Below are 22753 nucleotides of genomic sequence, written 5' to 3'. Positions count from 1 at the left end.
CACAGCCGAAGCTCTCTGGGCGGTTTACAACATTTAAAAATAGTAAACATTAAAAGTATACAATTTAAAAACACACACACACACACACACACATAAAAACAGTATAAAAACAACAGTATCCATTTAAAAACAACAATTGTGGGGTCCATTAAAAACAAACTTAACGTTGTTAAATGCTGTTAAAATGCTGTTAAAAATGGCTGGGAGAAGAGAAAAGTCTTGACCTGGCGCCGAAAAGATAACAATGTTGGCGCCAGGCGAGCCTCATCGGGGAGATCATTCCACAGTCGGGGGGCCACCACTGAAAAGGCCCTCTCCCTTGTTGCCATCCTCCGAGCTTCCCTTGGAGTAGACACTCGGAGGAGGACCTTAGATGTTGAGCGCAGTGTACGGGTAGGTTCATGTCGGGAGAGGCGTTCCATCAGGTATTGTGGTCCCAAGCCACTATAAAGCAGTAGTGTGGCTCCTGCCTTTTATATACTGCTTTCATAGTGGAATATCCTGCTTGGAGTAGATGAGCCCTGAGCTGCTTGACTTTCGTACATCAGCCAACGGCAAGAGAAGCCACAAAAGCCACAGTGAGTAATTTTAAGTTTAAAGAGTTTCATTTCCTGGCCAGGAGGTGTTGCAACGGTACCAATTGATCAGGTCATGTAGTTTTCTCATCAAGGTATGCCTGTGGTTTGCTGGGACTCAACTTCCTTTGCTGGTGTATGCATGTCCTGGGGGTGGGAGGAGATGACAAGGGTAGAGTCCTTTTGTAGGTCATGTTCATATAGGGTGTAATCCTGCTCAATTCTCATCAGTGGATGTTTTGCTAAAGGCCAACACAAAAGGAACAGGAAGTAAAAGAGGAGCACTACATAGTATTGGCAGATGTAGGAAAGATCTAGGCATGAGGGCTCAAGAAAGGTTTGGCAGGTGTATAGATTTTCAAACTGCAGTATTTGTAAAACTCCCATTTTTTCAGTGTTCTCTGCCATTTGCTTCAAATGCTGTGTGTCTGATATTAAATAGGGATAAATATCCTACTGCACATTTTTTCATGATTAAGTTATTTATTCTTATGTAATATCAGACATCACACATTTGCTTTTATTAATGCTTATGATAGCAAGGGCAGGAGAACTGTTTTGTTCTTCAGGGGAAGTGGTTACAATTCATTCTCTAGTGATAAGGAAGAGGTCCCAAAATAATAGAGTGTGCGCTCATTTGCAGTCTGTAGGCACAATGAAAAGGAAATCGTCCATAGTCCTAATTCTCACTCCCTATGAAAACCATTTCCCTTGCATTGTAGCTGGAAAAACTGAAATGTTAGGGCTCCTTGGACTGGCCTCCTTTTTTGCATTTGAAAGCAAAACATCAAATGCTTCTACAATTAGCACTACTGGGCTTTTCTTAGCCAAGATTATTCTTCCACCTTGGCCACTGGAATTAAGTGGAGAGGTTAGTCACAACTAATTTAAACCCTATTGATTTCATTGGAATTTAAGTGTGGCTAAACGTTTCTGCTTCAGGGCCTAAAAGAGGTACCTGCAAATGTTTAAAAAATAATGAGTTGAATAGTAAACCTAGGGATCTTTCACACAATGCAGTTTAGAAGGCAAGCACTTCTGCTCTACCTCATGTGTCAAGTGCTCACCTTTTCTTTGTTTGCCACACACACACTGTGTGCTATGTGCTGGGAAACCACAACAGGCCTCAGCTGCCACACATAATCTACATATCGTTGAAAGTACAGCTGTGGAGTTCCTTCAAACATTATAGGGTTCATCATACATTTAGGAAGGAATTGTTTTCTTTAACATCAAGCATTGTCTTTTCATTTGTAGGATTCTGAAAATGGCAAAACCTACTTTGTGAAGATTCACGCGCCATGGGAGGTTCTGATCACATATGCTGAAGTGCTGAACATCAAAGTACCCATCAAAGAAAATGATATTCCTTGTCCCGAAGAGAACCCTTTGGACTGTATATTTTGGCCATTTAAGCTGCCTGAAATTGTGATGCACCCAGAACCAGACTACTTTACAGCCCCATTTAGCAAGGAAAGGCAGGAACTCTACCTCATTGATGACGAGAATACTTTTTTCTCCCCATCTGTCAGAAACAGAATTGTGAGTACTATTGCCCAACCATTCTTACATACATCAATGCACAGTTAACAATGGTCATGTCTGCATTCACTGGCAGGTAGATTGCATTGTTTTGCTGCACCAACACAAAATCATACATACCTAGCTGGGGAATATGGGTGGAAGGGTGCTGTTGTGTCCTGCTTCTGAGTCCCTGGTTGATAGTTGATTGGCCACTGTGTGAACAGAATGTTGGACTAGATGGGCCCTTGATCTGATCCAGCAGGGCTCTTTTTACGTTCTTGTGTTGTCATGCTCATGTCATAAATGTCATGAGGGAGGTGAGGCTGATGGCCAGTTCAGTCCACAAGATTCTTCACTGCACGTATAGAAGAACAGGACTGAAAGAACGACATCTGTGCACCCTCACTCCCTCAGTGGGTGGAGTTATGAGGACTTTCTTAGGGTTATTAACATTTCCACAAATCAACTTTACAACTAGTCAGTTCAAATTTATTATGAAAGTTTTCTAACCTTGGGTAACTTTTTTTGATTTCCCCCCTTTTCTTTTTTGGAGGGGGGATATATTCTTTCAAACCACAATTAGTCTTTAGATAGGACTACAAGCTTTAATCAAGTAATTGATACAGTATAGTTTTAATAAGCATCTCAATATATCCGTCAAGCCAATATATAAATCAGGCCACTGTCCTCCCCCTCACAAAGTACCTTTGTTTCAGCAAAGTAATATACATTTTATCTTAACTTCATCAGCCCCTTGATGATATAGGACCGATCTTCATGCATCTCTTTTAATGTTACCGTTGTTAATAAGCTAGACAGAAAATCATAGTGGTAGAACACCAGTTTCAGTTGTCTCAAGTATTACTAGTAAAATTCAAAAGCCTCAGTCCTGCTAGCTTCCTATTCATAGCTCTAGCCAATCTTAACTTTGTGCTGACATTGTCATCTTGTCATCTCCCTGTCAAGACTTTTATTTCCAGGCATTTGATGGCATTAAAGGTGAACTCTTCAATGCATCAATTTAATTATTTATTGTCATTACTGATGCTGTTGTTGTTTATTGGAGCAATGGTATTTTAGTGGATAATTCTTTTTAGCTGTTTTGGATTTTGTATGTTTTTAGTTTGGTGTAAGTTATTGTGAGTTGGATGATGATGATGATGATGATGATGATGATGATGATGATGATTGAGAAAGGCATCCAAATAAACAATAACTGGATGAACAATCATGTGTGCCACTGTGAGCTGCACACATAATCCTTGATCCAGTTCAGCAGTCAGGATTCCATGTACAGAGCCTTTTATATGCTATATACCTAGTGATTGGCTGTTTCGGAGGGGCAGTGGGAGTTGTATTCTGTCCCCACTACTTCCTTTTTCCCACTAAACAGGTGATCTTGGGGATTTCAGCTTTTTTAAAAAGGCTAAGCATGTACTTCGTTGGGTCAGACTCTGAAAATCCCACAAGGATTAGAGCCTGTGTTCAATATTTAATAAAATTTTGATTCATCAAATCCCACACACAGTCACATAAAGCAAAACAGTTGCTTTCATCCAGGATCCTGAAGTATTTCAGTGGCCCCATTCAGAAGACACCTTAAACCATGGCTTTAACCACGGTGGTTAAGCCAGAAAGCCGGCCGTGTTTAGAAGACACCTTAAACCATGGCTTTAACCATGGTGACTAAAGCAAAAAGCCTTATTCACCATGGTTAAAGCCATGGTTTAAGGTGTCTTCTGAACATGGCCGGCTTCCTGGCTTAACCACCGTAGTTAAAGCTGTGGTTTAAGGTGTATTCTGAATGGGGCCAGTGTGTCAATGTAATGGATTAGTTAATCAGCTTAAAGGTCAAATAAAATACCTTAATTGGTTCATAGGCCTTTCTTTTGGAAGGTGGAGACGAGAAAAAAAATGTTTTGTGTTTACAAGATGCAGTGAAGTATCCTTCTGTTGGGAGAAAATGTAATGTTAAATTGTGCCATTGGGAACCCCCCCCCCTCTAGGTTTACTATATTTTAACAAGATGTCCATATGGAACAGAAGAAGGGAAGAAGAAGTTTGGAATAAAGAGGTTGATAAATAATGGCACCTACACTGCTGCATACCCCCTTCATGATGTAAGTATTTTAGTCATTCATTCATTCATTCATTCATTCTATAGTTTCCAAAAGAAAACATCACCTTCCCCATTTTTAACTCACACCTTTAATGTATTCTGCCTTCTAGTAGACATAATATCTACAACTCTCTGTAATTGTCACAATTACCATGGAAATTGCTTGTAACATGTATATGGGAAGGCATTTACTTGAGACAAGACAACACCTGTGCAAGCCGCTGAAGTGAAAGGAGGAGGAGAAGGAAAGTTAATTACAGCTGTGCGATAAAACTGTATTGATTGAAGAATTAGAGTTTAAAGCTACAGTGCCCTCTGGTGGCAGACAGCAGGTGCTTCATTGGAGCATTTTATAGATTTTCCTTTTAATTGTGCATATAGCTGAGGAGGGGAACATGTCACCTTCCAGATGTTGCTGGACTGTAACTCCGGTCAGCCTTACTGAGCAGAGCCTATTCTTGGTAGAAACTACAATCAGGAACTCTGATATGAATGCTAAATGTGTGTATGTGTGTGTGTTAAATAGTAGCAGTCTGAGAATTTGAAAAGGAAATCTTGCATTTATTGTTTTATTCATAATCACTTAAATCATAAATCAGCCTTCCCCAACCTGATGCCCTATTGATAACTTGGAGTCCACCTCGCATCATGGCTGAGGATGGTGGGATTGTAGTCCAAGGCATCTGGAGGGTATCAGGTTGACATGAAGTATATATTAAGAGGTGCTATTTAGGTTGGGCTGAGAAACTGTCCCAGGGTTTCCAAAAAAATATTTTCTTAGTCCATATTATTTCTTACCATGTGAGTACCTGATTGTTTGCACATGCACACACACACACACACACAGTGTTTTACACCAGATATATAATGGGATCTGCATATATCCTCCTGGAATTCAGTTGGGAAAATGTAATGTTATATAAACGTTGTCAGTTATTGACCTGTTTTTGTTTCTTCTTTTATTTAATCACCCATACTGATGCAGTGCCAGTACTGGAAGAGGGCAAATGATCCAAAGTGTGAAAATGAAAGATACACACTGTACCGAGAGTGGGCGAGGTTTCCTCAGTTTTTCAAAGAACAGCCCTTAGATCTTATCAGGTGATTGCTCGATTTGGCTGTGTTAATGGGGGCTGGGGCTTTTTCATGGCACTGCCTTGTTTACCTATATTCATTTTATAAATAGTTCCTTAATGAAAAAAAAAACACCAAAAAACTTACATATTTTAAAAGACCTTAATAATATATGGCTAGATTACTTTGAGAGCTGGATATACTCTAATTCAAATAATTTCAAACTACAGCAGCACTGGCATCATCAAAAGTGAACCCATAGTGAAAGAAAAGTCACTTTCCAGGAACGATTCAAAATGCTGGTGTTAACATTTAAAGCCTAAACTGCTTTGAGCCAGGTTACGTGAAGGATCGCCTTCTCCAATGTAATAATAATAATAATAATAATAATAATAATAATAATAATAATAATAATTTATTTCTTACCCGCCTCTCCGATTGGATTGAGGGGTGGGGAACAACAGCAAATACATATACCTGCCAGGCCCCTAACCTGGTCTTCAGCAGTTCATCTCTGGGAGCCCCTGCCAAAGGAAGTGAGGTGGGTGGTTGCTAAGAAGAGGTCCTTTTCTGTTGTGACATTCTGGTTGTGGAATGAGCTCCCCAGAGAGGCTTGCCTGGTGCCTACATTGTGCTATTTTTGGTTCAGGTGAAGACCTTAATTTCACTGGCATTTTAATCTATCAATTTTAGGGTTTTTTTTTAAATGTTACTATATTTTAAGTCTTTATACTATAGTTTTAAAATTTTTAAACTTTTATATTCTATTTTATGGTGTTGTATTTTATGGTTTTAATTGTTGTGAACCACCCAAATTGCTTCAGCTTTTGGGCTGTGTAGAAATATAGTAAATAAATAAATAAAAGTGGATAGAATTTTATTTTAAAAAAAACCCGTTTTGCATGAAATTTTGGACCCATTACAAGACAAATATGTACACTTTCTCTATTTCAGAGGTGGGCAGACTTCAAGCTTGTGCTATCTACTTTGTTTTTGTTTTTTACCAGAACTCCAAGGTCTGCCAAACCTGAGCCAGATGTAAAATAAGTGGTTTGGAGGGGAGAAGTCAGATGCAAAATGCTGGCTTAGGGCACAGTTCTATGGGGATGGATGTAAGCCTCCAAACGTGGAGGTTTATGGCCATCCAGTGCAGAGTGGGAGGCATAGCAGGGTCAAATCTTCATTCCATGCTCCTCCTGCTCTGCCTTTCAGCTAGATGGGCTTTTTTATGCATCTAAGTGAGGTGTTGGGGAGTGGGAGGGAAGGAGGCTGGAAGATTCCTTGTAATGATACATAGGGGTTGTTTTATAGTAAACACAGTTGAATTCCTTTGGGTTTTGACTGATAACCTTAAATAAAATTTAGCCCTCTATCTTTATTTGCAATTAGCCTTTTACAATTTTGTGCCCTCCTTTTTTCTTTTTTTAAAAAAGGGGGCTGAATGTGTCTTGTCTTTACTTACCTGATTGCATTACTTTTCTGCAGGAAGTATTATGGAGAAAGGATTGGAATATATTTTGCCTGGCTGGGTTTCTACACTGAGATGCTGTTCTTTGCAGCTGTCGTTGGTTTAATTTGTTTTTTGTATGGTGCGTTCACTATGAATGAAAATATGAGTAGGTAAGTGTAATTGAAAAAGCAGTACTTGCTAAAGTAAATTTATGATCAGTTGGCTGATGAAATTTATGATCAGTTGGCTGATGTTCTGTCTACTCTAATGCATGCTCTTTTGGATCTGTTATCATCATCATCATCATCATCATCATCATAATAAGTAGTAGTAGTTGTTGTTGTTGTTGTTGTTCTGGAACCTTGTACACTATGTAGAGTTATAGCCTGATCCTTTGAGCTGCTTTGCACACACATTTTCTCAAACATATTGCACACACATTCACTCAGACACAATTGTACACCATAGCATAATTATGGGCACAACAAGGTTTTGGTATAAAGACCTCAACTACTTGGGATCAGGATACCCGAGAGAGTGCCTTCTCTCCTGTCAACCTGTCTGGTCACCTAGGTCATCAGAGGGGGGTTACACATGGACCTGTGGCCCTACTGGAGTCAACCAGGAGAAAAGACTTCACTCCCTGCCTCTAGAGATGAGGCAGGCACCAACACTGTTGTTTCTGGCTCTTCCTGAACACTTTATTCCAGGAAGCCTTCCTTCACTGACCAGCCATAGTTTTTAATGAATAATAATAATAATAATAATAATAATAATAATAATAATACAATTTTATTTATTTTAACTTTGTGTCATTTTATCTTTTATTATTCACTACTCCAGAATCTGTTTAGATGTGGAGCAAATTATAAGTGCCGTAAATAAATATGTAGTTTAATGTAATTCTGTACTGAAAAAGAGAGAAGTGATTCATCTTATTCCAATATTAAGTCAAATACCTATGTTTGCACAGAAGTACTCAATTAAATATAAGACCTTCTTATTTTCTCTTTGTCAGCCAAGAAATATGTAACTCCAGTATTGGAGGAGAGATTATTATGTGCCCGCTATGTGATCGAAAATGTGATTACTGGAGGCTGAACTCCACTTGTGAGTCTTCAGAGGTCTGTAACAATTCTGCAATTTTCGTAAAAGAAAACAAAACAATTTTAAAATAAATGTTTCCCAGTATTGCACAATGTAAATATTATTATTTTTTTCTATTCCAGTACTCCCATTTGTTTGACAATGTGGCAACCCTCTTTTTTGCCATTTTTATGGGCATTTGGGGTGAGTATATTTTAGTCTCTGCTGGATTGGAGCCCCTTTCATTTGTGGAAAAGCAACTCTGGATCTAAGCCTTTATAAATATCAACACATTGACTCTGTTCAGACAACACACTAAACCATGGTTAGGCCACTAACCCTTTCACAGCAAGTGGTTAGCGAGCGTGTTTAAACCATGGTTATGTAGCCACCATGGTTAGGAATAGTTCACACGACACACTAAGTCATGGTGCACATGACACACTAATCCATAACGTTTAACTCAGAACGCTTAACAATTGTGGTTTAGTGTGTTGTCTGAACAAGACCACTGTGAACATTGCAAACTTCATGCTGTAGTGTAACCTCAGTCAAATATGTATATGCACAACAATGATCCAGACCAAGGCCTAATTTACAGCAAGCAGGATATTGCACTATGAAAGCAGTATGAAAGCTGTATATAAGAGGCAGGAGCCACACCAAGCAGGATATAGCAGTATAAAAGCGGTATATGGGATGTGTCAATGGGCCCCAACAGTTGTCAGTGCACTTCAATACTGCTATAAAGCAGTAGTGTGGCTCCTGCCTTTTATATACTGCTTTCATACCACTTTCGTAGTGCAATATCCTGCTTAGTGTAGATTTGGCCCAAGTTAATCATGGCTTATTCCCACTGGAATCAATGGGACTAGTTAGTCATAGCTAACTGAAGTCCTGTTGATTTCAGTGGGACTAAACATAGTTTCCACATTCTTAAGCATAGCAAATTCCATGGTGCAGAATAACCCCTAATGTGCAAAAGTAAGCCAGCACGTGTGCAGTAATGAATCTGACGTAATTTGTCATGCGTCAAGACATTCCAGGTAAATCTTGCAGTTTGTTTCTGAATAAAGAAATGAGTAAAGATTTCTTCAGGGGAATTCAAATCAATGGCACTATTTTCTTCTTAATGCAACAGGTGCACTGTATAAACATCTAATCAAATAATAGAATATATTCGGGAGTGTTTATACTTCGCTGTCACACAACATTTCTCATTCTTATTAGTTCTTGTTTACTTAATACTCTCTGATTGCAGTTACGCTTTTCTTGGAGTTCTGGAAGCGGCGGCAAGCTCGACTTGAATACGAGTGGGATTTAGTTGATTTTGAGGAGGAGCAGCAGCAGCTCCAGCTACGGCCAGAGTATGAAGCGAAATGTACCCAAAAGAGAAAGAATCCAGTAACTCAGGTAATTTGGGGAAATAATGCATATCAGCAGACAAAAACCACTCACAGGTTAGGGGATAGATTCATAGGCTGGAGGAAGTAAACTACCCGTTGTGCAAAACCCTTAACAGCTTGATCGTAAGACCTGGTATGGTCGTAAGACCCACTGGTGTTTTTTGTGACAGAGGCTGCTGAATTTGCCACTAAGATTTGGTGACTGTGGCCTTAGCTAGACCTAAGGATTATCCCAGGCAAATGGAGGGGTCATCCCTGCCTGCTCCTGGGATCCCCTGTGTGTCATTTGGATGTACAGGGATGATCCCGGGACAATCCTGGGATATAGGCCTGGTCTAGCCATGGCCTCAGGGTGATTTACCCTCACTGTCAATAGAGTAAGCTGTGGTTTGCCACTGAAATGGGGCAGTGGGAGACCTACTTTTAAAGAACATTGGCCCTTGTTTGCTGCTTGCCACTGGCAAATTTCAGCAGCAAATTCAATGGCAAGGCAGGGGGCAGGGTTCTGGAGGAGTTCCGCTAGTGCTATTTGAGTTTGCGGAATGACACCATTGCATAATGTCTACTACTTAGTTGCCAAGGATATTGAATTATGCCATTCAATATCATATAATCCTAACAACATAACACCTTTTGACTTTTTCTTACACAGAAGTGGGGGGAAAAACCTGAATTGAGAAATAACCATTTCCATTATTTTACAGTGTACAGTCTTCTCCCAGAAATCCTGTCAGATCATAGAACAGTAGCAAGAATCCTGTTGATGAAAACAGAACCTAACCCATCTACAAAGGATAGATGCCCAAGCCACACATGTTTACTTTATTTACATTCATTCATTTATTTTAATTTATTATTTATATTTATTTATTACATTTCTGTATTGCTCAATAGCCAAAGCTCCTTGGGCAGTTCATGTTATGGAGTTTAATCCAGTTTTCAAGCCCAACACTACATTAGCCACACACCTAGGGCCCCAAGAATTCTGACTGAAATCTTTCAATCTCATTATTTATACCCTGTATCCAAATGACTACCCTGTGTAAGAGCTGAGTTATAATTCTAGCATGAAACACCTGTAGATCCATATGTACTAATCCACCACCCATTGAGAAGTAGAACCTTTGAAGAGCTGCTAAGCCATTATATCCCAGCAGGAGCGCAGAAAATCTTGGGAGATTCCATTTTAAAGTACTATGAAAATGAATACCAAAACATTTATAATAATATACTTGTTTACTTCGATTCCCATTGAGAATCTAGGAGGTTGGTTTCAGATCGTGGTTTGTTGTGAAAGTGATAACCATAGTTTCCTGAGTTGAAAGAAGAAACTATAGTTAATCGGAGCCTTCTTGGTTTGATTGCACATGTTGTGATAGGAAAACTGATGGTGCTGTGTATATCTTAGCTCAATTAAGCAAGATATGATTGTCTGAATCAGACCAAGTCACACTAATACCAGGAGCTTGTTGTAAAGTGACATCATTTCCATTCTTTAATTATTTCTTTTTAAACTGTCCGGACTGACATTTTAGGAATTTGAATTGATTAAGAGGAAGAGCGTACATGACTATGGGAAACTGAGCTTGTTGTACTTTGGAATATTGTTTTGGGTAAGACAGAGCTGCACGACCCTTGCAGCTAAGAATGGCAACTAATTAAATGAGCCATTTCTTCAAATGGGAAAGTTTAAAAATAAATTGAGAGCATGGAGGACAATGTTGAATGGGTTGACCCAATCCAATCCAAGTATAAATGTTCTTGTTGTAATACAGTTTGGGATCGAGCATATTGAAAATTGAAAAGAGAGCTGCATTCAACTCCAGTAGCTCCCTTCTGTTCCAAGATTCCTGAGAAGGGAAACACAGTGGTCCTTTGGCAAAGTTTTAACAATTCTTGGATTTTGGCTTTGATACATGGATACTGTTCCTTGAGTCCTCCATTCCTGTCTTTCTCCCATAAGAGGAAATGTGCCACCTAATGCATTCTGTGGGATAAAAAACATGGTTTTCTTGGGGGGTGTTTGCTTTCTCACAGTGGTTGAGGTTGCTTTCTGCAGTGCTCGGTCTAAGAACATGACTGCGGGTGGTGAAATGTGCTGTGCTTGCTTGACTGTTTCAGGAGTTGGAACCTTATTTGCCTCTAACTAGCCAGGCTGTACGATTCTGCATCTCGGGAACGACAGTGTTGTTCTGGGTGAGCATCCTTTTGAATCATCACTTTAACACGTAGAACAAGTAACCAATCACCTTTTAACCTTGAATTTTAACATGCAGTCCTGCTTTTGCTTTGGGTCTGTTTCTCTGTGTGCTTCCTGCTACAAGGGCTTCTGACTAACTTCTCCTCCCTGTTTTCATGCTCTCATGCAAAGTACACATTAAATCATATCATATATAATCCGTAGCCCACCTCTGCTAGATCCATCCCTTTGACTTTTTCTTCTTTTGATTAACAGCTTGTGCATTGCCAATGATAATGAATTTAAGGATTTAAGCTGCAATCCTATGCCCACTTACCTCGGAGTAACCTCCATTGAACTCAGTGGGACTGACTTTTGGGTAGACATGTATAAGATTGCACTTCCAGGCATTTATTTGACATTAACTATCAAGAATAGACAGGGTAATTGTTTTTTTGTAGACCAAATTCAGATCTCTAATTGAAACCCCAGTGTTCCCAGTTCTAATGATGATGGAAAGCTCTCTTCAACACGGAAAACCAGGCCATATTTCTGAATGAATTTATGTTCTGTGTAGTGGTTGGCTTTTCAGAAATCCTACATTAATCTGGCAGAATGGTTTTGCCAGAATATTTTGAGTTGCTCAAAAGCCTAATTATAAATTCTGCCATGAAAACCAGTAGTCATTTAATTAATCTCATTGAGCTTAATGCTCTGGAGAAATTGGGTTGCATATTGCATCCTTCATGTTTCAATCAATTCAACTTTTTAGTCTGTGGAGGTGCCTACTAATGCCTGTGTTTCCACTTAAAAAAAAGTTTGCTGTACTGCCTGAAAAATGATAATGAATTCCTACTGTACTGAATTCCTAGCTCTTGTATCCGTAACAAACGTATTGGTGTGTTTTGTAATACCATTCCACTGGTGTGCTTTGCATGAATTTGCATGGTGTACTTGTAGTCAGTCTAAACATTCAGAATAAACCAGTGTTACAACTCTGTTGGGACTATACCACTTTAGGCTGAAAGTGAGGAACTGCGTGTTTAAATGCTTCCATGTGCTGAAAGAAAGGTAGTTCCTTTTACTTAGAAAACTAGGGCATCAGTGGGGGAAAGGGTCTGGCCTAATTCTCACTCTGATGATCCATTTCCAACAACAACAACAAAAGATATAAGCATGTGCGTTGGAGAAGCATTCAGTCACACAGCCCCCTCTTGCTAACAGTCTGAAATGATATGGTCCTGACAGGGACATACTGCACAATTATTCACACTATGTAGTTTGTGTCTTAGAATCTTGTATACTCAAAAGTAGTGAAGTCTGTTCTTATGAATTAACAATGGTTGAGTGATGAGATAGCAATGTTTTTAAATCTCTGGTTTATCTCAGATCTCTTTGATCATAGCAAGTATGATAGCTGTGATAGTTTACCGCCTTGCAGTCTACGCTGCTTTTGCCAGGTTCATGGAGGACACACAAACCCTGCAGCCCATTCGAGGTTTACTGACGCCACAACTGGCAACATCAGTCACTGCATCATGCCTGAATTTTGTTATCATTATGATACTGAATTTCTTATATGAGAGGATAGCCATCTGGATCACAGATATGGGTAGGTATGTTGCACAAAGGCTGAACTGACATTCATTGGCAGAAGCAAAATATGTGTGCAGTTTTCCATCTGGCAAGACCAGCTGTTTGGGGCTTCAAAAAAAAGTTTCCTTAAGATATGAATGGGGCTATGCTGCATAGGTTTGCCCCTGATGTCTCATGTGTTCTCCTGCCCATCCTCCCATGACAACCGTTCAATCATCTGCAGGGGGGTATGTGCATACAGCAATATGCGCATAAGCAGCGGAGGCTGGTGACTCCAGTTTTGGTAGGCTGTAAATCCATTCGGGGTTTCAGTCAGAACCAGCCAGAACTCTAAAGGAGCTGCCAAGGAGCTCCTTTAGGAGCTCCTAAAGGAGCTCTAAAGGAGCTTCAATACTTTCTGAACTTAGAAAATTATTCCCAATTAAAGTTAGCAAATGGAAATATTTTCATTTACCTTAAATTGATAAATGATAGGATAACATTGTATGCCTTAAGTTTAAAGTAATAAATATGATGGTAACAAAGACTATTCACTTGCAGGAATCATTCTGTAGTAGTTGTGACACTCAGAGAAGTTATGGACTTGCCTCATTACTCTATAGCTACTGCCCTCTCCTGGTAAAAATATAGAATTTTTACAGTCTTATAACCCTCCTTTAAAAATTCTGTCCTCACCCGTGTAATAATTGTCAGCCTTTGTTGGAGGCTTTTGAAATTGCATGGTATACATGGTAGAAAAGGAATTAAATCCCTGTTTGTTTTGCTGATCTTGCAGAAATCCCAAGAACTCATCTTGAATATGAGAACAGGCTTACTATGAAAATGTTCCTATTTCAGTTTGTCAACTATTACTCTTCATGTTTCTACGTGGCTTTCTTCAAAGGGAAATTTGTGGGATACCCTGGTTCTTACACATACATGTTTGATAGCTGGAGAAATGAAGAGGTATGTAATTTTTAAAGTGAAATATGGATGTAATTGCCAACCACTTTGATTTTTGTCAGGAAAACTAACATAATATTCTGAATAAAAAGCCATCACTTTCTGGACTGGAATATGTTACAGACACTTAAGGTATTTACTGAAAAGGAAACATGCACTTGAAGATATCTTTGCAGTGTAATCCTATACATGTCTATTCAGAATTAAGTCCCATTGTTTTCAAGAGGTCTTCCTTCCAGGTCAGTGTTTATAAGATTGCAGCCTTAAAAATTCATTTCCTGCTTATTGGCTGGAATATACTATCTGCAATAGCATATTCACATGGAATGCAGAGTAACTTCCTGAATACTTTGAAATAAAGTACCAGACTGGGATTTTCTTGCGCTATGAGGGGGCTAATAAGCCATGTCTCTGACTTGGGCACTGAGGGTCTGGCTCTACCTGCTCAAATAGTACATTTATATTGCAATGCACTGAAGGATTTTTCTGGTGGTATTGGTGAAATCTCTAGCAGTGATTGGCCAACCTAATCGCACAGGGGAGCTGGCAAAAGGGACTCTTAATTAGATTGGCTATTCCAGGCATAAGAGTCCCTGGCTGCCATTAGATAAGCTGCTCAGATCCTAGAAAGAGACAGGACAAGCAGAGAAGCCTAGAAAAAGAGAAGATAAAAGAAACATGTAGAAAAGAAGCAACTGCAGGGTTTAGAAAATGATGATTTTCCTGAGTAAGAAGCCCAGAGAGGAAAGCACAAGAAGAGAAGGTCAGAAGGCAGAGACAGACCGGAGAAGGGAAATTAGGAGGCGAAATGGGCCAAAATTAGAGGACCACATGGCCAGGAGGCAGAGATGGTTTTTAATAGACAACTAAATTTTGGATTACAAGCTTCTAATATATAAAGCAGCTGTTTGAAACCAACAATTTGTATATGTTACTGACACATAATTCAACCTCTCATCCCTTGAAAGAGCCCTCTAGAAATGCCTATTAACCTGTGTTTCCTGACACAAAAGCTGGATAGCCTAGCTTATTTTTATGGCCTGCTCCTCTCTTTTCCTGGCATCATCAATACACCTGGAAACATTGTCCTGACTTTTGCCAGCAGTGTAAATTAGGGGTGTGCACGGACCCCCGCTCCGCTTCACTTGCAGATCCGCGATTTTCGGAGCAGGCCGCTTCGCCCCACCCCTGCTCCGCCCACTTCCGCTCCACTCCGCTCTGAGCTCCGGATCCGGATCGGAGCTCCGTTTTTTCCCCCTATAGGGTTGCATTGAAAGCTAAAAAAGTAAACAACTTTTTTTTGGTTCAAGTTAGAAACCTCATGTTTGGCACCATGACACCTCATGGGGGTATACACACGGACGCCAAGTTTCAAGGCAATCCCATCATCCCCTGATTTTTGGGGAATTTTTGAAAATCGGGCACCCCATTCACACCCCTTTCCATAGCTCCGTCAATTTGCACGTTAGAAACCTCAAACTCGGCACCATGATAGCTTATCCACGTGTCCACACGGATGCCAAGTTTCAAGGCAATCCCATCATCCCCTGATTTTTGGGGAATTTTTGAAAATCGGGCACCCCATTCACACCCCTTGGGATAGCTCCGTCAATTTGCACGTTAGAAACCTCAAACTCACCACCATGACATCTTATCCAGGGATACATACGCATGCCGAGACTCAAGGCAGTCCCATCATCCCCTGATTTTTGGGGAATTTATGAAAATCCAACACCCATTCACACCCCTTTCCAATAGCTCTGTCAATTTGCACATTAAAAAAAACCCTCAAACTCACCACCCTGACAGCTTATCCAGGGATACATACGCCGCACGCCGAGACTCAAGGCAGTCCCATCATCCCCTGTTTTTTGGCAGGGCTTAAACCTGCAGACCTCTCAATGGGGCCATTTCAAAGGAAATCCCAACATGCCATGAATTGGGGAGTAGAGATCAACCTATATGAATCTTCTTCCACACTTGAAAAATGGATTTGGAACTTGAGCACAGGAAGGACTTCTCCCCTGAGTCAAAGCCAGACACACACAACATCCCTGCAAGGCGGGCAGGGGAGGAGAGAGGGAAGGCAGGCAGGCAGGCAGCAGACATTTCTGGGGGCATAAGGAAGTGAGCCAAGGATAAGCCAGTAATGCATATAAAATGGAATAAATAAATAAATAAACAAAGGAGGGGTAGAATTAAAAGCAGCAGTGTTGCTGAATAAACAACAAGAAGAACTTTTTTAAAAAGGCTATATCTGTCTTTTACCAGTAATAGGGGGACGTGCCCAGGGGAGAGGGAAGCAGCTGCCAGTTCAGCTCAAGAAAGCCATTGCTTCACCAAGAGCTCTGAGAAGTAAACGCTCACTTCAACTCATAACAGGCATTGCTCCACCACTAAGAAGTAAACGCTCACTTCGACTCATGATAGGCATTGCTCCACCGTTTTACTCTCTTTGGAAGGCTCTGATGGCCTTCCAGTACAGGAGAGAGTGGGGGCACGTCCACAATGAGATGCCCTAGGGGAGCTCATCCCCTTGCACCACATCTTTTCAGTTGTTCCCCAAAGTTAGGGTGGGTAGCAGTGCTCTCTTATTATTGGCTTAGTATATGATTTCAGGTTGTGTTTGTGCATTTGGTGGGGCTACTGTGTTAAAAAACACTGGGAAAAGTCCGTTCAGATTAAGAAAGAGAAGTTTCCCAGAATCCCAAGTTACCCGTTTTGCCTATGCCCTCCTCTAACTTTGGGATCATGTGATCATGACCGGGAGCTGACTCTGCCCCTCAGCCCTTTGAAAAAGGTATTTTTCCTGCCGATTTTTTTTAAAATTCTAGCGCGCGACCCGCACCACGCAGAGAGGTGAGAGTAGTCTCAAAATGACCCCCATCCACGACTCTCTGTGCACAAGAATTTTCAGAACGATAGCTTAAAAATCAACCCAGTTATCCCCGATTCTTTCCCGCAATGCAATCCTATGGGCGAAAAGCCGAAAACCGCCGTTTGAGCCGCGCTGTCCCTGTTTGTTGACCCGATTTTTTAAAAAATATAGCACGCGACCCGCACAACGCAGAGAGGTGAGAGTAGTCTCAAAATGACCCCCATCCACGACTCTCTGTGCACAAGAATTTCCAGAACGATAGCTTCAAAAACAACCCAGTTATCCGCGATTATTTCCCGCAATGCAATCCTATGGCGAAATGTTTTCAAGATGGCGACCGGAGCGCTCCGCCTGAACTAGGAGCTCCGAAAAATGGTCGCTTCTCTTCGCCTTGCTTCTAGGGGTCCGCGGCCCGCTTCTACTCCGCCTCTGGGTAAGGCGGAGCAGGCCAATCCGCTACTGCTTCTCCGCTCCTAATCGGAGCGGAGCACATGCCTAGTGTAAATTGTCAGCCCAATGGTGAGGTTGGTGCATATAGCAAATGTAGTTGTCAAGCTGCATCTCCTTGGCATTAATAATGAAATCATACAATAGTTAAGCAATTCCAGAGCTCAGCCCATGTGGCAATCTTTTCTTCCTTCTTGGAGTCTTTTAGGAAGGGAGGTCATATGCAAAATGCAAGCCACTCTCTTTCACTGTACTTTTTTCAAGCGACAGACCAATTACATTTTTCTTTGCTTTTGCTTTTCTTCCATCAGTGTGATCCTGCAGGATGTTTGATAGAACTGACGACACAGCTTACCATTGTCATGGCTGGCAAACAGATCTGGGGTAACATCCAAGAGGCTATTGTACCGTAAGTGATGCACTAATGCTGAGTCAATGGCATGTTTTAAAAAATAACCCAAATGAGTTGAGTATTTGATGAGCAGTGTTTTAGTAAGTTCATCCTTCAGCAAGTTCAGAGAAACAAATTTAACCACAAGGGTCCCTGTGCTGCCAGAGTTTCAAATCATGTGGAGAGCCTATGCACATGGTGCAGCCTCTCCAATCCATGCCTTACCCCAAATCAAAGGGCAGTGGACATGACAGCAGTGATGGAGCCAGTTGACACAGTCAACTGCATTATGTGATTATAGTTGCTTAATTTAGAATGCCAAACTACAGCTACCATGACCCTGTAATCTGGAGTTTTCCAGCTCTGTCATGGATGGTCTTTTTTACTGGAGAGGTGAAGTAGAAAAGCAATAGGTGTCATTGCCAGGATTCCCATTTCCTCAGGCAAGCACACATTCTGTCAAATTGATATGGGACACCCAAATCAGTGAGCCTTCTTTATTGCAGGAAATCACACAGCAAAAGCTTAATGGTTAAACACTTCAGAAATTGTGTAGCTGATGGTCAGTAACTATAAGCTCCAAGAAATTCCAGAACAGTCAAATGCTAATCATTACTACCTTGTTGAGATCCCCATCAATGTGGTTTCCCTGTTGCCATCTCCATGTTTCTGAACACAAGGGAGGGTCAAGCCCGGACAAGGGAGGGAGGTGATCCCTGACATGATCCCCCAGGAAAACAAAGGAGCAAATTCTTGAAAGGAGAACCACTCAAGGAGAACTAGCCCAACCTCAGATCATATGTTAGTAACTGCAGGCAACACGGTCAAGGCTTAAACAAGTTCATGGGGAAAGGTAAACCCCTCAGACTCAAGGAGTTCCATGCCACTGCTTTTGTATGGGCAACTCCTTGCCAAATGAGTCCAGGCAGAGGAAAGAAGGTCCAACAATCATAAATCAAACCCAGGCAGGATCTACACTACTGCTTTATAATGGTTTATAACAGTAGTGACAACTGTTTAGGCCCAGGACACACTACATATACACTTATCAAGCCATTTTCAAAGTGTTATATCCTGCTCAGTGTAGATCTGGCCTCAGTCTGCAGGTACCCTAAGCTGCCAACAAACAAAGACATACAATCCACTGCAAACGAGAGTTCAGTTCTATGAAAAGCTTCACAGTACTTTTCATGGCAAGTTCTTAGTAATCAAAATGCCACTTAGGAGGGAGCATGTGCAGAGTGCCCCCAGAGTCTCAGATGATGATGGATCCGAACAGGGAGGTTTTCCAGGAATGCAAATGTTCCTAGCAAAGGTCTTTGCACCAGCTTAAAAAGGGAGGCATAGGCCTCTTCCAGAGCATTTGACAGACAGGGCCTTTTGGCCTTTCAGCAACGCCCTTGTCCAAACAGGGTGGCACTGCTCATCCCACCAAGATGATGCTTCAATCAGGGCAATTATTCTGCAAAACCCCACCCTTTCTCTATCAAGTTCTCATAGTTAGCTTTTCTGCCAAGGCCAAGACAAGCAGGTGGCTACAGGGACTAGAACAACTCCCTCATCCTTGCTCTGTGAATTCTGACAGAGATCAATTCACACAGATTCTAACATTCCGGAGACTGAACAAAGCCTTCCAGACTACTTCTAATTAAAGCTTAGCTAAAAAAAAACCCTACAAGGTCCCACAACAGTGCCTGAACTATCCCTGACAGACATATCAGATGATACACACTTCTGTTCTCTAATCCTGGGTCTCTGCTGCAACATGCTCCATCCTCTGATTTCTGTTTCCCCAACCGACAGCTGGATCTGGAATTGGTGGGGCCGTCGGAAAGCCAGGAGCAATCCAGAGAATTTATACAGTCGATGGGAGCAAGATCATGATCTGCAGATCTTTGGAGCTTTGGGCTTATTCTATGAATACCTAGAAATGGGTGAGCACAAAGGATGGCTTTGAAATGCATAGAGCTTTCTACTTGTATCTGGATATGCTGATGCACAGCCTGTTTTTATCCATGTTGTGGAATGGGCTCATATGCATGCATATGTCTCTTGGCTCAAGTATTCTGTGAACTTGGGGTGCTTCCAAATAAGGCTTTTATTGTGCAGTTTCACTGCCTCATTCTTGGAATTTTATAGGGGTGGGGGGTTCCAATTGAAGGCTTCAGTGTGTGCCCCTCACCTGTTTTCATACCAGGAAAAAACCTGTCATGGAAGAAAAAATGGAATAGCTGCACAGTGTGTTGTGATTGTTAGTGATAGGAGCTCTCTGTCTGGAAGCACCTTAAGAACATGGGAGGGCTACAAACTGAAGAAACCATCTGGACACCCACCCACCCCCAATAAAATTCCATGAATGAGGCAGTGCAACTGTACATACACATTTACATGGAATTGCAGCAGTTGCCTCCTAGGGGCAGAGACCTGTCAAATCTATATGCATGATAAGAATGGACTTATTGGACACAAAAAAGAACAGCTGTGTGTAATATCTGTAGTTAGCATAAATATTTTCTGTACTGTAAAGTTATCAGCATTTTCATGTGTTGCGTCTACAAACAGGAATAAGGTTCCTTTTATCAAGCATTCAGCAAAACAACCCTGACTCTGTGCATGATATATTCCTGTCTTAGCTGTACACAGCAGAATTCCATGCTGTGCAGTGAAAGATAGACCTTCTCTGCTGACACAATGTGCAAAATACAATATATACAAAGATATAAAGCCAACAGCTGTCATGTTTTGATTTCACAGAGTAGCCAACAGATGGCGCATGGTAGCTAATTTTTTTCTATGATGCTGACACGGCTACTGCATTGTGTTTTATTTGCTTCTTTGTTAAGAAGCCAAAGGCAGAAATTAAAGCCTCAGGAAAAAAAACCTAACAGCACTTTAAGCAAGGGTGTTATAAATATTAAAATCTAGGCTTGCCCTCAGTCATGATTCATGGTTTAAGTAAATGCTAGCACTACTTAACTTGGCTGCAACATACCCATATTCATTGGGGTGATAAGTCAAGTTTGTAGGGACTTTCCATTTATCTGACAGCACTGTAGAGTGAAATATTCTTTAAAGTGTACAGGAACCATACTACCAAAAATTTAAAATTCAGAGATAGAGAAAATTACAAAAAATAATTATTTTGTTTCTGTTTTTAGACCATGTTTAATTCCCTCTGGGCACCATACAATATCTTTACTTGTCCCATCTTTTAGTAACCATCTCTACACCACATTTATTCCATTTTTAAAAATGGTGTCACCTTTTGGAACTCCCTTCTTTCCTAGCAATACCTGTTTACAACACACAGAAGCACTTAGTTACAAGAAAACCATGGACCAAGGTTGGGGCTAAAGCAGCCTTCTCCTGGCACCCTATAGCATGGCCATCATCATCATCATCATCATCATCATCATCATTAACATAAAAATGTATGGTGTAAATTCAAGATGGGGAAATAACAGAGGAAGAGGAAGGAAGTGAAGGTGAAGCATAAAGAATATGCGATAGTTTAGTAACAGATGCTTAGGCTTGGTTACAGGATTAGTTGCAGGAGGGCATGGAAAATGGGGTGTTGTGCCAAAGTTGGGTTTCCTTTTTGCCTTAGGCAGGGAACAGATTGTCAGTCTTATACTGAAATTAAATCTGTTCTGTTCATCTTGCAAATTCACTCTGTGTTACTTTTATTAATCAGTAAGTACTGGGATTTTTTTCCTGAACTAAATTCTCCTCTTTTAACATATTTCATTTCCTTTAGGAATACTTGCACACTACATTTTAATTTCCACTGTATGCTTATGCCCCCAATTAATAACCTGTTCATGTATGTTCTAATATGTCAGTATTCAAATGTTTACCTTTATTTTCTTCTTTTCATACAGTTATTCAGTTTGGATTTATTACTCTCTTTGTGGCCTCTTTTCCTTTGGCTCCACTACTTGCTCTGATGAATAATATCTTGGAGATTCGTGTAGATTCTTGGAAGCTTACTACTCAGTATAGAAGGCCAGTGGCAGCAAAAGCCCATAGCATAGGAATTTGGCAAGAAATCTTAAATGGGATGGCTATCTTGTCTGTTGTTACAAATGTAAGTAGTAGAAGAAGAAGCTATAACAGTTTATTTCACTTGAGAAAAATAGATTGGAAGACACTTAGGCCATGGCTAGACGAGGGGATAGTAGGGCAAAGATCTCGTGACTTTATGATTGTGACATTGTCGCCCTGCTCTACACGCGGCACACAACATCGCGGCCACCATTTTGGGGTGTTTTTTTAAAGGGAAAGAAGCGCAGGAGCGCTCAAATGAGAGGTAAGTTTAAAAAACACACAAGAAACCTCCATCCCACCCCCGATTGGCACAGAGCTGAGGAGCTCTGTGCCCCATGCCCGGGTCCTTGTGGTTACTTGTGAGGAGCCAGGACAACCCACGACACCCGCCCACACGTTCTGTGGGCTCAGGATCATCCCGAGACTGCAGAAAAAGCGGGATTAAAGGGTAGGGTCAGATCCTGGGCCAAGGGAGGGATCATCCCTCCATGCTCCCGGGATCCCCTGTGTGTCATGTGGACGCACAGGGATGATACCAGGACGATCCCAGGATATAGGCCTAGTCTAGCCATGGCCTTAGGGATCTCCATGCTATCAACAAAGTGTTGTATTCTGTACTAGTCCTGCTTAGAGTACACATATTGAAATGAATGTAATGAAATAAATTAGACTGAGATGGGATACAACCCATAGTATTTTAATATTCATGTCCTACCTGAGGGAACCATGGTAATGGTAGCTCTGAGAAGTGATTAATACAGGGGTAGACAACCTGTGGCCCTTCAGATACTGCTGAACAACAATTCCATCATCCCCAGCCATTGACCATGCTGACTGGGGCTGAACAACAATATCTGGAAGATTACAGAAATTGATTTATTTTTTTGAGTGAAAGCATAAATAGTTGTATAGGATAGGATCCAAATACTTTTAATTTCAGATGTTTTATTGGTTCTATTGTATTGTTAACAGTTTTTAGTGGTTTTAAATCATTTAGAATTTCTGTATATTAAAGCTTTTATATTATATTTTTATTGCA

General features: G+C 40.9%; 1 protein-coding gene across 5 annotated transcripts in view; it reads left to right on the top strand.

Annotated features, from left to right (window-relative positions):
- ANO5 (anoctamin 5) overlaps nucleotides 1-22753 on the top strand; it is an 88588-nt gene that overhangs the window by 54225 nt on the left and 11610 nt on the right. For 4 of the 5 annotated variants that reach the window (XM_063117354.1, XM_063117353.1, XM_063117352.1 and 1 more), the window contains 13 exons: nucleotides 1833-2117; nucleotides 4106-4219; nucleotides 5204-5319; nucleotides 6778-6912; nucleotides 7761-7866; nucleotides 7972-8032; nucleotides 9090-9241; nucleotides 10770-10847; nucleotides 12803-13025; nucleotides 13785-13954; nucleotides 17588-17685; nucleotides 19471-19601; nucleotides 21549-21754. In XM_063117354.1, coding sequence (XP_062973424.1) covers nucleotides 1833-2117; nucleotides 4106-4219; nucleotides 5204-5319; nucleotides 6778-6912; nucleotides 7761-7866; nucleotides 7972-8032; nucleotides 9090-9241; nucleotides 10770-10847; nucleotides 12803-13025; nucleotides 13785-13954; nucleotides 17588-17685; nucleotides 19471-19601; nucleotides 21549-21754 — 1875 coding nt within the window. Of the gene's footprint in view, nucleotides 1-1832; nucleotides 2118-4105; nucleotides 4220-5203; nucleotides 5320-6777; nucleotides 6913-7760; nucleotides 7867-7971; nucleotides 8033-9089; nucleotides 9242-10769; nucleotides 10848-11355; nucleotides 11431-12802; nucleotides 13026-13784; nucleotides 13955-17587; nucleotides 17686-19470; nucleotides 19602-21548; nucleotides 21755-22753 lie in introns of all 5 variants that reach the window. The other variant, XM_063117351.1, reaches the window with a different exon arrangement.

This window comes from Elgaria multicarinata, chromosome 2 (genome assembly GCF_023053635.1).
Source record: "Elgaria multicarinata webbii isolate HBS135686 ecotype San Diego chromosome 2, rElgMul1.1.pri, whole genome shotgun sequence".
In the NCBI taxonomy this organism is placed as follows: domain Eukaryota; kingdom Metazoa; phylum Chordata; class Lepidosauria; order Squamata; family Anguidae; genus Elgaria; species Elgaria multicarinata.
The sequence above is the reverse complement of the archived record's forward strand: the minus strand, read 5'-3'. Positions and strand labels throughout refer to the sequence as shown.